At 46.9% G+C, this 13,096-nt stretch overlaps 2 protein-coding genes across 2 annotated transcripts; one reads left to right on the forward strand and one right to left on the reverse strand.

Moving 5' to 3' along the window:
* On the reverse strand, positions 1-8,922 carry LOC143152202 (lysosome-associated membrane glycoprotein 5). Its single transcript, XM_076322049.1, has 7 exons — positions 8,738-8,922; positions 7,909-8,045; positions 6,359-6,574; positions 5,612-5,728; positions 4,495-4,582; positions 4,273-4,417; positions 1-3,764 (listed from the first exon to the last, which is right to left on the reverse strand). The coding sequence occupies exons 1-7, from the start codon at positions 8,778-8,780 to the stop codon at positions 3,554-3,556; spliced, it is 957 nt and encodes a 318-aa protein (XP_076178164.1). The 5' UTR covers positions 8,781-8,922; the 3' UTR covers positions 1-3,553.
* A 1,855-nt stretch (positions 8,923-10,777) lies between these two features.
* LOC143151976 (macro domain-containing protein PG1779) lies at positions 10,778-12,287 on the forward strand. Its single transcript, XM_076321555.1, has 6 exons — positions 10,778-10,934; positions 11,005-11,131; positions 11,305-11,562; positions 11,639-11,755; positions 11,812-12,020; positions 12,096-12,287. Exons 1-6 carry the CDS (start codon positions 10,920-10,922, stop codon positions 12,180-12,182), a joined length of 813 nt encoding a protein of 270 aa, XP_076177670.1. The 5' UTR covers positions 10,778-10,919; the 3' UTR covers positions 12,183-12,287.
* Positions 12,288-13,096: the final 809 nt, after the last annotated feature.

Here is a 13,096-nt window from a genome sequence, read left to right on the forward strand (position 1 = left end):
GAACTTGTATAACAGCCTTTATTTTATCGATACGATACAATTTTTTTAATAGCCGCACGTTACGCACCGTGTCGCTGTATCGCGCATAATCCGTAATCCGTCTTGTCGTTCCGTGCTTGCTTCTCGCGTGACGCGTTACAATAATTACTACGAGACTTAACGTTTGCAGAAATAGGTCAAGCGATATGATTCGTAATTCGACTTCGTTTCAACAAAACTCACGCGAATACTTGCGCTCTTCCACTGCCAGCGTGTTCCCACCGTTAAGCATTTTCTTCGATAAAAACGCAACCTCGTTGATTTCGGTGTCCAGCGACCGCAACGACGAGTGCTGCAAACTTACGGACATCTCGGATCGACTAAAGCCACTCTCCCACCTGAACCGACCACGATCGAAAACTCTCGCTCGATAATCGTCTATTAATCCTACTAACCTACGTTTCTCTCTCGATTCTTCGTCTACACGCTAATTCGGACCTGCGTTCGATCGTCTCGTATTCGCAACGATACGAATTATGCCGTACTTCCACTTGTCTTCGAGCAACGGGCGTTAAATCGTCTTACACGGACGTTCTCTCACCTGAAAATAAAAATCACGAGAACACCAACCGATAGGTGAGAGAACTTAAATCTTCCATGTATTGATATCGTTCAATCGAAGATATCAAAATGGACTTAAACGGGGTAGACTTCTGATTATTCAATTCCGCTTTAACCGACCACTTTTCTCGATTAGCAAGAAAATGTCGATACAGAGTTATTCGATACAGAGTTCTTCTCCGGTTGATCTTCTCTTCTATCGCGTTGAATGTTTAAGTTCTCTATCATGGTTCGTATTTTCGAATCAATCGATCGTTTATCCGTCAGATTAAGCGGAAGTCTATCGTACACCCTCGCTGATTCCGATTGGGGGCCACCGCTCGAAGTTTACCCCGCATACAAGCAACCGTCGCTCGGGTGGAAGATCGGCTTAAAGTTTCGCGCGATATTTTCCTCCGATCGCGTCAGTTGAGGTGGGTGAACGGTTCCTAATCCCTAGCCGTAAATAATAATAATATCTATGATGAGATTGGCTTCAGCACAAAAATACATCTTCGTAAATTACATCTAGACCATCTCCGTGATATAATATAACGGGCGTATCGTAGAGTAACGTTCGTTTCCTCGTCACCCCGCTTGAAAAAAAAAAGGTCGGAACGCTGAGACATCTCGCGTACGACAGAGGGATCATCCGACCTCTCGAATTCCTCGAATCGCGCGAAAAGGGAAACACATTCCAGTGTTCTTGCCGACGCAGACTCGCGAATCGGCAACGATAAACGACGCGACGACGACTTCGTCACACGAAACACGATACACGATTATATATACCCCGTAATACGTGTATGTGTGTATATATATACGCATACGTGTGTATATATGTGTGTATATATATATAAGCATACGTGTATATATATACATGTATATACGCATTTATGTATGTATGTATTTATATATTTACACACGAAATTTCAACTTTAATATGCACTTGGAAGACAGAGGTCATATGTTACGCACATATCGATAATTGTAATAAATTTTTTACGCGCCTCCTTCCCGCGTTGTTGCGTGCACGCGCGGTGACACGTGCGCGCGACCGCGTATACGGGTTACACACTTAGGTACGCCGTTGCTCCTTAACTATAACTACATATGTATAATCCAGCGTGAGATTGGCGCGGATCGGTTCGATTCGACGTTACCCTTCCGTTATTGTTGTTCCATCGATGTTCACCACTCTTCTCTCTCTCTCTCTCTCTGACTCTCTTTTTTTCTTTTTCGAGAAACTCGTCTCCTTCGCGTGTTTTTCTTCTCTTCTCAGAACCTACGTAATCTTTGATACGAAGTGTAATTATTGAAGATAGCGAGGATTATCCATGCCCGATCGCGGTTCTTGGGTACGCGAACTCGTGCGAGTAATTCGACTCGACGCGTCCCTCCCAATCACGACTTTACGCGCTAAGTATATCGTTGAAATGGAACTATCCCATCGACTAATAATGAATGCACGCGACATATTAAAGGATCGTCGAAAAACTTCCGCGCGATCGTCGAAGCTCGCGAATACAAGTACCCCTCTATGGGGGTTTGGCTCGCGCCGCGGTAGATCGGCGGTTTCGTTTAGAAAATGGAAAACAACGGGTGAGTGACGATCCCATCCACGACGGAGTGGTAAAAAATCGTACGGACTACCGATCCTGTTCGCCAGCTTCGTCGATCGCCCAAACATATTTACACGATATGTTACATCGAGAGTCAGAAGATAGAAATGATAAACGACCTACGCTAGCGATCGTTACGTGCACGCGGGAATCTATACGACGGTTGATAGCAATGAAAAAAAAAAAGAAATGGAAACTTTCGCGTACGACTGTTCTCGTTTCGTCTCTTCGAAGCAACGATCGACAGGATACGTTACTACTGAGACGGATATGTACGTTCGATTGAACAAAAAAGAAGAAAATGCAGAATCTTCTCACGCGAGAGGAGTGAATCGATAACGGCTCGGCAACGATCGCTGAATACATTATTTACAACGTTGAAGGACGAGAAAAACTATCGAAGCAATAGATTAGAGTCGCGACCGACGCGAAAATTGTCCGTTTCGTCGCGAACGGAGCTCAACTCCGTTGTAAGTTCTCAGCTGCCTGACAGGGCAATTTTTCGTATTATTTTTTCTGTTTTTTTGTTTTTCTTTTTTTCTTTTCTCTTTTTCGGGCTACGTCCCACGCGAGACTTCGAACCCGATGAGCTGAAGGGAAGCTCGCGAAATGAAACACGTGGAACACGACGCTCGCGACGCGATCTGACGAGGAGATACGCTTCGAGCGGTGTCCGTGTACTCGATGGAAGAAATCTCGCGATACTTTTTGCGCGAAATACGTCACGGTGAACGATGAAACGCTGTTGGCGCGACAGAGCGTGGAAAAAGAAAATAAAGAAAAATTCTCCGTCAATTTACACGGAATTTTGTTCCATAATTTCGAATCGAGCGGTAGACAAGGAACGAAAATTTAACGGGTGTTTGCAACAATAACGTTTCGTTACTCGAGACGGTTTGATTCTACGCGGATAGAAGAATCCGCTCTGTCTCCACGCTCTGATCCTAGAAAAATTCCAACGCGGTATATCGGGGCGTATCGCGAGCGTGAACTAAATACTGACAATTCGGTAATCAAAGACGCGTTTATGGTACAAACGTAACGGTCGATGGAAAATGGTTCTCCCATGCTTGTCGGTGAATCGAAAAGAACGTGACGCGTGTGTAAATGTCGTTTCGAACGTCGATTGATTCACGAACGCTCGAGTTCCGGGGTTATCCTAGGATGATGTCTAAAGGACGTCTATGATTCCATTTCTGGAACGATCGCTCGAACATCGTGGAAGAAAATCGACGCGACGACGACGACGATACGATTATTATCTCGTAAAAACGAGGTCGTCCTCGGAACTGATTTCGGGGGCGTGTGGTTCTCTTTTCTTTCGTAGGGGTCTGGGGCGTCTCTCCGTGGACTTATTCCATGGTGTCGTACTTGACTTTCTTCACTTTGAAGTAACGATAGGCCGCGTAACCGGTGATGGTCAACAGCACCGCGGCGGCCAGCGTCGAGCCGACCGCCACTGGCGCGGTTTCATCTCGAAAACCGCGCGCGCTCAACGACGTGCACGAGAACTCCGCCGCGAACTCGTTGTTCTTGAACTTGAACGGCTGCAGCTTCATGTCTCTGAAAAATTTCGAAGTTTGCCGGTCAGTCTCGTATCATTAACCGATCCGTGGTCCTTCCATTCTAAAGAATAGATACTGAATATCAGAATCGTGCTATTTAAAGTACCTAATCCAGATCTACCCTCGATTCCGATATGAAAAAGTACGGATCAAAGTCAACTCGGTCGATTGTTTCTTACTTTTCCAGGTGAAATTATCTAACTCGTACTCAACTCCAATTTAGATGCGATAGTGTTGTGTAAAATTGACCCGATTAGTTTGTTCAATTTCTCTAAGAAAAATTATCCAATCCAGACCAAATCTTAATTTCGATCACGAGCGAAGATCGAAGTTGGCTCGATCGATTTTTCCAATTTTTCCAGGTGAAATTACCTAACCCGAACCCAACACAAATTTTAGCATCGACTCGATCAGTTTTTCCTTCTCCGAGAGAAACGAATTCTAGAAAGATTCAGACTTGGAGACCATCACGAGTGAAACGACGATCGCGCATCGAGACTGTATACCTGAGGATCACGCTGCCATGATTTTTGCCATCGGTCAGGGGTATTTCCGTCTCCTGTGTGCAGGAATACGACTTTCCAACTGGCGTTGGGAACAACATGGCGCTGTGCTTCTGTCCAGTGCTCAACCTGATCGTCTTGCCTTGAACTGAAAGGAAATCGGAGTCAGTTCAAGGTTGTCGCGCGAACGTGGAAACCTCGGCCGCGGCACACGACTCGACTCACGTGTCTGATCGATGTGCTCGAAGTGAGGATCGTTGGAACTGTAGATCAGCTCGATCTTCTCGACGTACCATCGTTCACCGCCAGGTGTCTGAAAGATTCATTTATTTTATCGTTTATCGAAACGAACGATTCTTACAATACGATGAACCGAAACGAACGTACTATCGAATCGTTTCGTGAACATATTTTCGAGAAGAGATACGTAACACGGTGGTAATCTCGTACGTTTCTTTCTCGTTACTTAAAGAAACGAGTACGTATAATCACGTGCAAGCGTTACGATAATTGCACCGAAACGAATCATTTATTCCTCCATCGTTTAATGTAACAGGTAACTGCTCGAAAGAAACCGAGAGAATTTTTTTCCTACCCCTATAAATTCACGAGCTCGCGGTTCAATCGCGATAAAAACGTACGGCGAAGACGATCGCAATCGCGTTTCGCGGCTAGTCAACGAATAATAATTTTTGTACACGGTGCAGGTTGATCGCGGATAAAATAGTTTCGACGAGCGTATTGTCGCGAGAACCTTCGTCACGCGAACGATACAACGTGAAACGGAATTTATATCCGTTCACAGAACCCGGAGCGAATCGTATAGGAGAAAAGGGCCGCGGTTATATCGATCTCCGTTTCGAAACGAGAGTTTCGTGTGCAGCTCGAACGCAGCCCAACGCAGCTTTACGTGACCTCGATCGCGGTACCGAGAAACGATTGGTTGTGTTGGCGCGTCGATAAAAAAAAAAAAAGAAAAACAGACGAAGAAGAAAAACACCAAGCCGAAAGGGTTGGTAAATTGTGTCTCGCGTGTCGTTCGATCATCGTAACGTGGCCACAGACCGGTATTCCCTTCGCTAGAAAAGCTTGTCGTTATCCCAGACCAAATCAAAGTAGTTGTAATCGCTGACTCGAAAAATTTCCCGCTGATTTTCGCGTAATTGATTCCCCCGAAGTACGAGAAAGCAACAGAGGAATACTTCTCCTCTGTGATAGAGGAAACTATATATAGAAGAATCTCTTCGTTACCCAATGAGAGAAAATATACAAAAATGATCTAGACTTCCTTCCATAAATTTGTATTTATCTCGAAAATTGTCACTGTACGGTTATTCGATACCTTGGCGAAGCTCCACGATAGCAAGAACGTTTCCCACTTGAGGGACATCGTCACGGTGTTCTCGTTGTCGCAGTTTCCGGTCACCGTGGCGTCGCTGGGAACGTAGATGCTCTTCTCCTGCGAAACCGTGTTTCGTTTAGTCGATTGCAAATTGTATATGCGGGAACTGGAAAGAGAACTTCTGGATCGAAAGGAACGTGTACGAGCGTTCGAAGAACGATACAATTCGTAATTATTTCCAGAGGTCAATTTCTCAGCTCCGTACAGTAGCTTAACCCTTTGCGATCGTATGTCTGCTCTCAGCTACCACAACAAGGAAATATACTAATCTTATACTTTATTCAACTACGTATTAGTTAATACTTTCTCCGAACGAACCTGAATGCCCAAAGAATCTATTCAACATACATTTTCCAACGGAAAACTGCATATATCGCGGCACTATGAAGATGTAAAAAGTAAAGATCGTTCTGTACGTTCAGAAGGAAAGATTAAGGGCGGAAGACACCGAACTAATTATTTTTGCGATACAAGTAATCGAGAACCATGAGTGCACGTTGGAGACTGTTTCGGAAGATACCGCACGATGAAGAATTATAAAATATAATTTTCACTTAAAAACATTACGTTAAAACACATTGTCGTACGAACGTGCATTCAAAATTCGCAAACGAATTAATAAATTTTGGCGTATCGGCGCCGCTCGAGCGCAAAGGGTTAAATTTGCGTTCCACCTTACGATCTTACTTGTTCTTCGCCGAGTTTCGTCCGATACTGGACCGTGATCAGAGCATCGACTTGCAAAAGGATGCAAGCTTGTCCGTTGCTTCCGTTGAGTCTGTAGTGAGGTTGCTCGGAGAATAGTGATCTGCGGGTGGTGGTCGACGTTGTGGTGGTGGTCGTCGTCGTGGTCGATTCCGGAGGCATCGTCGTTGTACTCCATACCTCGAAGTTCACCACCGGCTTCGAAACATCGTTCACGTTAAACGTACACGTAAGGGAAGATTTTCGATCGTTTCGTCGAGACGCGTAACCCTCTCGGCGCAAGGAAAGAGAACGGTATCGCGTTGGAAAATAAAAGGAACGTGCGATTGAAATTTCGATATCCTCGCGATACAACAGGCGTGAAATCTTCGAAACCCTTTGACCGTTTATCAGCGTCTATGGACGCTCGGTCGATCGCGCGCGATAAACACCTATGAGCGTTCAGCGTGCACATTGGCTCAAAGTGTAAGTTCTTCCGCGGTGAAAGGGTTAACAAGACGATGCACCGTGCTCTCGAGATATTATTTTAAGATATTTATTTCGGTCGAACTCCTGGTGTAGATCTTTCGAAGATATCGTTTCAATTTATCAAAGAAAGGGTACGTTTCAAGAAATTTCTTCGAATTCTCTTCGATGTTACGAACGATTATCGTTGCAACGTGTAGATTGTTTGCACATTCGGGAGAATCTACGCCAAGAGTCCGAAAGGTTGCCCCGGGTCCTAAAAGAAATATCTTTTACCATTGTCCAATTAATTATCTCGAAAAAATAATCGAGTATATTTCTACGTTTTTCGTTACGTTAACCGTTCGAGATTCCACGGTCCCGATCCCGTGTCGGTCGTCGAGCGACCGGTACCCTTCCCGATCGTCGATAAATCGGAACGAAGGAGGTTCGCGTGCAAGTACCGAGGTTGCGTTCAATCCATGGTCCGCGTAACGGGCTTGGACCGTGGCGAAGGCACCGTTTCGTGGAAATACTCGGCGAGCAACAGGCTGCGCTCGAAACGGATCCCCGCTTTAAAATAGTTATCGATCGCGATCGCGGGGCCGACGTCGAGACCCCGAGCGCGATTCTTATCGTGGATTATTCGTGTTGCATCGGCCCAGGCCCGATGGTCTATATTTAACCGGGGTTCCCCCGATTACGAGAACGCGACGTTATCGGAACGATGGTTGTTACCCGTTCGTCGAGACACGAACCGGTTCCATCGAGTGTACGGAGGAACGGTTACCACCCACCGATAACGACGACACGACTCGGGAAGGGTTCCCCACCCTCGACCACCGGAAAGGTCGCGTCCTACGAATAATCGTTCTCTCGCGTTGGTTACGCGTTGGAACGCGTGTCACCGTATCCGATGCGTGCGTATCGATCGGGAGCGTGTCCCACGCAATCTTCCGCGAACCGTTGTAAATTATTCATCGAGTAATTATTTTCTCGGCTCGCTGTTGCACCGTACCAACCGGACGGATATTCGATCTGTTTACGTTCGAGACGTAGCGAGGGTTGCTGCGGCGAATCGTTCTTACCAATGGCAGCTTGGAATTCGGTGCTGGCAGATCGAAGAAGACTTTCGAGGTTCTTCGCGTCGTGTACAGCGGCTCCTCGAATTTTTCCGGCACCGACGAAGGGCTGGGGATGTTCAACGCCGTGCTCGAGACACACCCTACGGTAGAGACGTGCGTTCCATGACCATACACGTTCCAACGATTGTACGTTAACCCGACACGCGAGAATTTACGGGAAAAACGGTAAATACACGGTTCCACGTAATCAAGCAAACCCCCTCGACAGAGTGACCGGGGTGGTTGACTCCCACGAAAAGTCGTTCGCGTTGCACGCTATCGCGCGAAATAATTCGTAGAAACGTGTGTTTCTCCGGCTCGGTCAGACCGGAGATACGTCACGCGAGTGTACACGTATGCGGTCACGCTACAATTTTTTCCCCGCACACCCCCTCCTTATCCGGCCCGGAGTGGATCAACGATCTAAATGGAAACGCGACACGCTCTAACCGCGAGAGTAAGAATTGTCGACGACGAAGAGGAGAAGAGAAACCAATTCACGTACAATCGAAGATACTGCGATGAAAAATGAATAGAGAACCACCCTACGGATCGACACCCGTCACGATACGCGTTTTCGTTCGGAAGTCGTCCGCTGTTCGATCGCGTACAACGAGAGCAACGTTTGCGAACGAAATTCGCGATCTCGCGTCTCGATCTCTCGGTACAGCTCGGTTACCTTTCGATGATTGCGTCACGACGCGATACACTGGACGTGGTCGCGTACCGTTCGACGACGTTTCTCCTCGCACCGTTTCACGAGCAATCGTGCAATAATTGTATCGAAACTCACACAATACGAGGATCCCGACGGTGTAGTCCACGCGACGCGCCATCGTTTCTGCTCCGTGTCCGTAGCTCTCCGTTATCGATGGATCGCGATCGGGATGTCTCGAGGGTGTAAAAAGAAATGTTACGGCTGGTGGTCGGTGGTGGTCGGTGGTGGTTGCACGACGAGACGATTCTACCCAGGCGACGTTCGCGAAGCTTGTGAGGCGAGCGAGAACGCTCGGGCGCAGATGGATCGATAGCCGAAGCTTTCAGCATGCGCTGCGATGCCTTTCTATGTAGTGTGCGTGCGTGGAAAAGCACCGGACAAACTCGTTCGTTCGTTCGTTCGTTCGTTGGTTCGTTCGTTCGTTGGTTCGTTCGTTGGTTCCCTTCGGGGTGGCGTTGCCGGTGACGTCGGGCGTCGGCGTTCCTCTTCATTCACTCGATGCGTTAGAATACGACCAACCCTTGCGGAATCGAACCACCGTCCCCGCTGAATGAATGGCCTCAGCGCACAGATCTCACCATTGATAAGATCCGCCGACCGGAATCGCTTCCGGAGCTCTTTTTCCTTTTTTTCCACGACGGATCCAATCGACGATTTCCAGTTCCGTGGATTGGCCCGGTTTCGTTTCCCCTTCCGGGATGTTTTATCTCCGCCCGTCAAACGAAAGAAACGGTCTCTTCTTTCGTTGAAGAAAACTTTATTTCTCCTCCCCGGTTAGGAAAATCGTTGTACATAGGAATTAACCGTCTCTTCTCGTTCCTCTCGTATCGTGTCCCACTGACTCGATTTCCACTCTACGTTGTCGCGCGATTACTTTTCCCATTATTTTTACTCGTTCGCTTCCCCGCATCGATAGCTCCGCTCTTCGTAGATTCGATCTTCGTTCACGCGTGTCGTTCGTTTCGTCGCGTTCTCGTTACTCTCTCCTCGATATTGACCTTTCGTTCATCGACGCATCCTCCGCAAACTTTTCCCACCTTTCCTTCGTCCGGTTTTATATTTGCTCGTTCGGTTTAAGGTTAGGTGTAAAAGTAGCCTGCGCGTGATTACTCCGTTACGAGGTGTACGCTTTAACGTCCAATTTGTGCAATACGGGCATTGTAATAATAATAATAATAGAACGTGAAGGTCGATCGTCTCGCGATCTTCGGGACTGGAGGATAATGGTTAACTCGTGCATGAGATACTACGCGAAGCGAAACCACCCCCGCATCGAATTAAAGGGCACCGGGAACCGTGTCGCAGGACAGATTTGGTGCATCGTAGGAGCGCGTGGGCGGTCACGTCGCATGGAAAGTTCAAGTAGCCATCGTTACGTGGAATTTTCCGGCGAATTTCGAGAAAATCGAGAACCGCGCGGCCGATGGAACGGGCCGAGCGTAACGTATACAAGGTAAACTTTTTCGCGTAGGTTCGTTTGTAAATTCGTGTACGCGAGATAGGAAAAACTACGATACGCGATGCGAATCACGAGTATTACAACGGTCGTTTGTTCTTGCGCAATTGAAGCCTCGCTGGAGGGTAAATTCGGATTCGCGTATTTCAACTTCATTGAACGTTAGCCAACAAGTGCGTACACCCGTTACACCTACTATAACGCCTCCGCGAGCTTTGTAAAATTCATTCGCACGTAGTGCTTCGATCGTCCCGAGCGTGAAACAGTTTCTCCCACGAGTTATCGTTTTTACTTGCAAACGATAGAGAAACATTGGGTGGTTAATTTCGTATATTGTTTTTTTTCTTTTATTTTTGGAGTCGAGAGTTTTCTCAAAGGGTCGTTTCGCGAAAGGTTCGTTAATTGGTCGACGAACGTGAGAAAATTATTGAGCGCTTAAAACGAACCTCTACGAATGCATAAACGATCAACAAGTCTTTACGTCAAATGCGTTCCACGTTTATATTTAATCTCACCCGAGCGTTCGTTTCGGTAACAATACCTGTCGTAAAAATGGATTAGCTCGATTTAAATGTAGTAGTAGGTACTCGTACTAGATGGAGCCTACGTACGATACGGGAATGGTTGTAGTTGGTTCGATTTGCCGGCAGATGTCTACACTTGAGTCACATTGCGTCGTCAACAAAGAGGTCGTGAGTTTTCGCCGGTCACGGTCGTGGTTTACGGATAGAAGTAAAACAACGCAGTTTTCGTTGAGTTTTTTCGATCGATACGATTCTCCGTTCGAAGAATAAGGAACCCATGTTCGCTCTCAGAGTAAGAGCCGACAGGATACCGAGAGTCGAGTGAACTGCGTAGTGAGAAGAAAATTGTTTCTGATTTCCAGGCAACGCTCGCCGACCGTTTTCCAGTTACCGCTGTACTCCGACCGATCGTTGAGAAACTCTTGCTTGGAAAGAATTTTGCCACAACTGTCAAACCCGAAACAAGCATGTCGTTGCAAGCGAAAAAACGTAAGGCACACGATCATTTTGTTTACGTTTCGTTAGTTTCGATCGATCGACGCGTTTGCGTTCTCAGTTTCGGTCGGTCTTATCTCGATGCATCGATCACGGTTACTTTCGGCGAGTCGTAGAAAAAGAACAGCACGGGGAGTTGTTTATTATCATTGTCCTCTTTTGAATAGAGAGTTTCTTGTCCATGCCGTTAGAGGAGAAAAGGAAATACTATAAGGGAAACTATGTCACGTTGGATGATATTCCGACATGGGTGGAGTACTGGAAAACGAACCAGGGGAACATCGGCGCATTGACCCTTGAGAAAGTTGAAAAAGTCGACGAGCAGATAGCTAAGAAAGTGTCTCTGTGGCAGGGCGATATCACGCTCCTAGAGATAGACGCAATCGTCAATGCTGCAAATCGGTCTCTTGTCGGCGGCGGTGGAGGTACATAAGAAACGTTTGATAGAAATACTTGAGATAGTAATGTGTAACTCATTAAAGGGTGTAAAATATTCTCTAGTTGACGGAGCTATTCGCAGAGCCGCGGGACCACATTTATCTAAAGAGTGCGATTTGTTGGGAGGATGTCATGTCGGAGAAGCTAAAATGACCGGGGGTTATAAGTTACCCTCGAAGTGTTAGTATACGCAATAAGGTACAAGGGACAGCTCTTTCATAGGTATAATATTTTAGATGTTATTCATACGGTCGGTCCGCAAGGGGAAAAGTCAGATAAGTTGAGGGAATGTTACGAAAATAGTCTCGCCTTGGCCAAAGAGAATCAATTGCGCACAATAGCGTTTCCTTGTATATCGACCGGAATTTATGGATATCCGCAAAGACCAGCTGCCAAAGTAGCTTTGTCAACGGTCAAGAAGTTCCTACTCGAGAATCCGGACGCAGTAAGATTTTGCTCGAACGATGTACAATTTCGAAAAGAACGCGTTAGGGTACTGACGAATGTCTTAAACTTGCAGGTGGATAGAATTATCTTTTGTCTGTTCCTCAAAAGCGACAAAGATATTTACGAAGAACTGTTACAAAAATATTTTGCTATCGATTAGATATCTACTGGTAGAGGTATCGTGCTATATTTTGAAACGAAAGTTGGAACGTACGTTACAAAGCTGTATCGAAGTGTGCGTCAAATAATATTCTTAGAAAAATATCAAAAAGACATATTCTTTCCTAGACGTCACCCTTATCGAATCACCCGAGAATCGTCGGAAAAATTCTTGCGACGTGCGTCGTATCCGAGCCACCGAGAGTATCGACGATTCAAAAGTTCGCGGGTAGACGCGGTCCGAGCGTCGATGATTGGCGCGACAGTAGCGCCGCGACTTTACGGTTCGTCCGCATCGTGTTTCGGCCCGACGACGGCGCGTCGCCATCTTGAAAAATCGAAGTGTGGTAATGTCTGTATGTGATAATAGGTGGGGGACGGTCGTTAATGTGGTGCGTCTCGTACGGAAAATCTGTCACAAATGGGTAAATATATTTTGTATTGAAGTCGGTCGTTTCGAGGGTCGCCCGGTCTCGCGGTTATTGCGTCGGCCGGAACGACGGTACGTTGGCAAAAGAAGCACACCCATAGCTCTGTACTAGTGCTCTCGCCGATCTGTCGTGGCGAAGGTGCGCTCTCTCGAGCGAGATCGCGGCTAGTGAGCAGTGCGTGCGTCCAAAAGGGAGTACAGTGTCAATTTTGTGGATCCTCTGTACGATTCGAACGTTGATCGACGCGGTCGGGATCGGGATATCGTTGTTCGAGCAGCGAGTAAACGCGACGTCGTTGCATCTTCGAACGTCGCGTAGCGTAGTGTGTGCGTGCGTGCGTGCGTGTGAGCCTCTCGCGGCATGAAAATTCACGGATACTTCGCCCCGTGAAGGAAACGATCGAAAAAGGGACGAAATATTGTGGGATTATCGTCGCCGGAACGGGACGTAGGTTGCGTATCTGATCGGTGGGTCTCGTTCTCTC

This window comes from Ptiloglossa arizonensis, chromosome 10, assembly GCF_051014685.1.
Source record: "Ptiloglossa arizonensis isolate GNS036 chromosome 10, iyPtiAriz1_principal, whole genome shotgun sequence".
Classification (NCBI taxonomy): domain Eukaryota; kingdom Metazoa; phylum Arthropoda; class Insecta; order Hymenoptera; family Colletidae; genus Ptiloglossa; species Ptiloglossa arizonensis.

Bases quoted from the DNA above. Each gene is read 5' to 3' on its own strand.
- LOC143152202 (XM_076322049.1), bottom strand. From the start codon at position 8,780: ATGGCGCGTCGCGTGGACTACACCGTCGGGATCCTCGTATTGT. The intron at 5,729-6,358 runs GTAAGATCGTAA...ACGGTTTCGCAG, and splicing joins CGAAACTCGGCGAAGAACAA to GAGAAGAGCATCTACGTTCC. The intron at 3,765-4,272 runs GTATACAGTCTC...GAAATTTTTCAG, and splicing joins CATGGCAGCGTGATCCTCAG to AGACATGAAGCTGCAGCCGT.
- LOC143151976 (XM_076321555.1), top strand. The intron at 11,132-11,304 runs GTAAGGCACACG...TCTTTTGAATAG, and splicing joins GTCGTTGCAAGCGAAAAAAC to AGAGTTTCTTGTCCATGCCG. The intron at 12,021-12,095 runs GTAAGATTTTGC...TTAAACTTGCAG, and splicing joins TACTCGAGAATCCGGACGCA to GTGGATAGAATTATCTTTTG.